At 41.4% G+C, this 2636-nt stretch overlaps 1 protein-coding gene across 1 annotated transcript in view; it reads right to left on the minus strand.

Moving 5' to 3' along the window:
• UBE4A (ubiquitination factor E4A) overlaps window positions 1-2636 on the minus strand; it is a 47719-nt gene that overhangs the window by 13011 nt on the left and 32072 nt on the right. The window contains exon 16 of the mRNA XM_003796852.3: window positions 636-810. Within this exon, the coding sequence (XP_003796900.1) occupies window positions 636-810 (175 nt within the window). The remainder of the gene's footprint in view (window positions 1-635; window positions 811-2636) is intronic.

The following is a 2636-nucleotide window of genomic DNA, read 5'->3' on the forward strand; positions in this document are numbered from 1 at the left end:
GCCGGTTGAGCTATAGGCGCCGAGCCTACACCATTTTTTAATTGTAATTACATCACTAGTTATTTTATTCATTCTGTCTTTACTGGTGACCTTTTTGACTATTTTCACTTATTTCCTATTTACAAACATTTCACTTATTGATGAATTTCATTTTGTAGACATCTTGTAGATGTATCATAATTTTTTTTTTTTTTTGAGACAGAGTCTTACTCTGTTGCCCAGGCTAGAATGCCATTATGTCAGCTGAGCTCACAGCAACCTCAGACTCCTGGGTTCAAGTGATCCTCCTGCCTCAGCCTCCTGAGTAGCTGGGACTACAGGCACCCAACACAATGACTGGCTAATTTTTGTATTTTTAGTAGAGATGGGGTCTCACTCTTGCTCTGACTAGTCTCGAACTCCTGCTCAAGTGATTCTCCCATCTCACCCCCCAGAGTGTTAGGATTACAGGTGTAAGCCACTGTGCTTGGCTGTCACCATGCTTTTTGAAGCTTCTCAAGTTACTTGTTTCTCTCTTAGATATGGAGGGTCCTATCACCAGGGTCTGAATTATTAGTTTCAGCTAGGCTGATCCTTTAAGTGAAACAGATCTTGGCCATTACATTTTTTTCAGAAAGCATGCTTTGTGTGTTTACCTGATGTTAGAAAGGCAAGGGTACCAATTGTTTCATTGGACATGATGTTATGGAAACGTGCCAGCTGTCCAAACATCTGTAGGCCAGCTTCCTTCTCTCTGCGAGCTTCTGGAGTCAGACTATCCCATTCACCTCGGTCCTTCTCAATCTGCTGAATCTTTATCTTGCTCAAATACTATAGAAACCAGAGGTGGGACATATCAGAGAAGAAAGTACAATTGAAGGGTCATGACACTTAAGAACTCCTATTCAGGCTTGGCGCCCGTTGCTCAGTGACTAGGGTGCCAGCCACATACACTGAGGTTGGTGAGTTTGAGCCTGGCCTGGGCCAGCTAAACAATAATGACAACTCCAACCAAAAAAATAGCCAGGTGTTGTGGCAGGTGCCTGTAGTCCCAGCTACTGGGGAGGCTTAGACAAAAGAATTGCTTAAGCCCAAGAGTTGGAGGCTGCTCACCAAAAATACATTACTGGGATCTGATCAAACTAAAAAGCTTTTGCACAGCCAAGAATACAGTAAGGTAAAGCAAGCAGATGGCCCTCAGAATGGGAGAAGATATTTGCAGGTTATATCTCTGACAAAGGTTTAATAACCAGAATCCAGAGAGAACGCAAATGTATCAGCAAGGAAAGAATAAGTGATCCCATCTTAGGGTGGGCAAGGGACTTGAAGAGAAGCTTCTCTGAAGAAGACAGGTGTATGGCCTACAGACACATAAAAAAAATGCTCATCATCCTTAATCATCAGAGAAATACAAATCAAAACCACTTTGCGATATCATCTAACTCTACTAAGATTAGCCTACATCACAAAATCCCCAAACCAGAGATGCTGGTGTGGATATGGAGAAACAGGAATACTTCTGCACTGCTGGTAGGAATGCAAACTAATATGTTCCTTTTGGAAAAATGTTTGGAGATTACTTAGTGATCTAAAAATAGACCATTTGATCCTACAATTCCTCTACTAGGTAGGTATATATCCAGAAGACCAAAAATCACTTTATAACAAAGATATTTGCACCAGAATGTTTACTGCAGTCGAATTCATAATTGCCAAGTCATGGAAGAAGCCCAAGTGCCGGCTCGGCGCCTATGGCTCAAGTGACTAAGGTGCCAGCCACATACACCTAACGTGGCGGGTTGGAATCCAGCCCGGGCCTGCCAAAACAACAATGATGGTTGCAACCAAAAAATAGCCAGGCGTTGTGGTGGGCGCCTGTGGTCCCAGCTACCTGGGAGGCTGAGGTAAGTGACTCGCTTGAGCCCAGGAGTTGGAGGTTGCTATGAGCTGTGATGCCACAGCACTCTACCCAGGGTGATAGCTTGAGGCTGTCTCAAAAAAAAAAAAGCCCAAGTGCCCACTGACCCACAAATGGATTAATAAATTGTGGTATATGTACACCATGGTTATGCAACCTTAAAAAACAGATGGAGACTTTATGTCTTTCATGTTTACATAGATGGAGCTGCAACATATTCTTCTCAGCAAAGTAACTCAAGAATGGAAGAAAAAGTATCCAGTGCACTCAGCCCTACTATGAAACCAATTTCATATGAAAGCTATAACCCAATTATAGCCCAAGAAGAAGGGGAAACGTGAAGGCATTTTGATGAAGGCATTTCAAATTCTATGTGAAACCAGCACATTGTACCCCATGATTGCACTAATGTACACAGTTATGACTTAATAAAAAATAATTAAGAAATAAGTATAATTGTGATGGATGTGTTACTTAGTTCAATGTAAACATTTCACATTGTATATCAAAACAGTACCCTGAACCCCATAAATGCATCAATGTACAAAGTTATGATTTAATAAAAAATAATTAAAAAAAAAAAAAGAAGAGGCAGGGGGAGAAGGAGGGTAGAAGAGAGGGGGGAGGATGGGTGGAGGGAGGGTAATTGGTGGGACCACACCTACAGTGCATTTTACAAGGGTATATGTTAAATTTACTAAGTGTAGAATATAAATGTCTTTTTTTTTTTTTTTTGAGA

Source organism: Otolemur garnettii, unplaced genomic scaffold (assembly GCF_000181295.1).
Source record: "Otolemur garnettii isolate 467f Iridium unplaced genomic scaffold, OtoGar3 scaffold00108, whole genome shotgun sequence".
NCBI classification, from domain to species: Eukaryota; Metazoa; Chordata; class Mammalia; order Primates; family Galagidae; genus Otolemur; species Otolemur garnettii.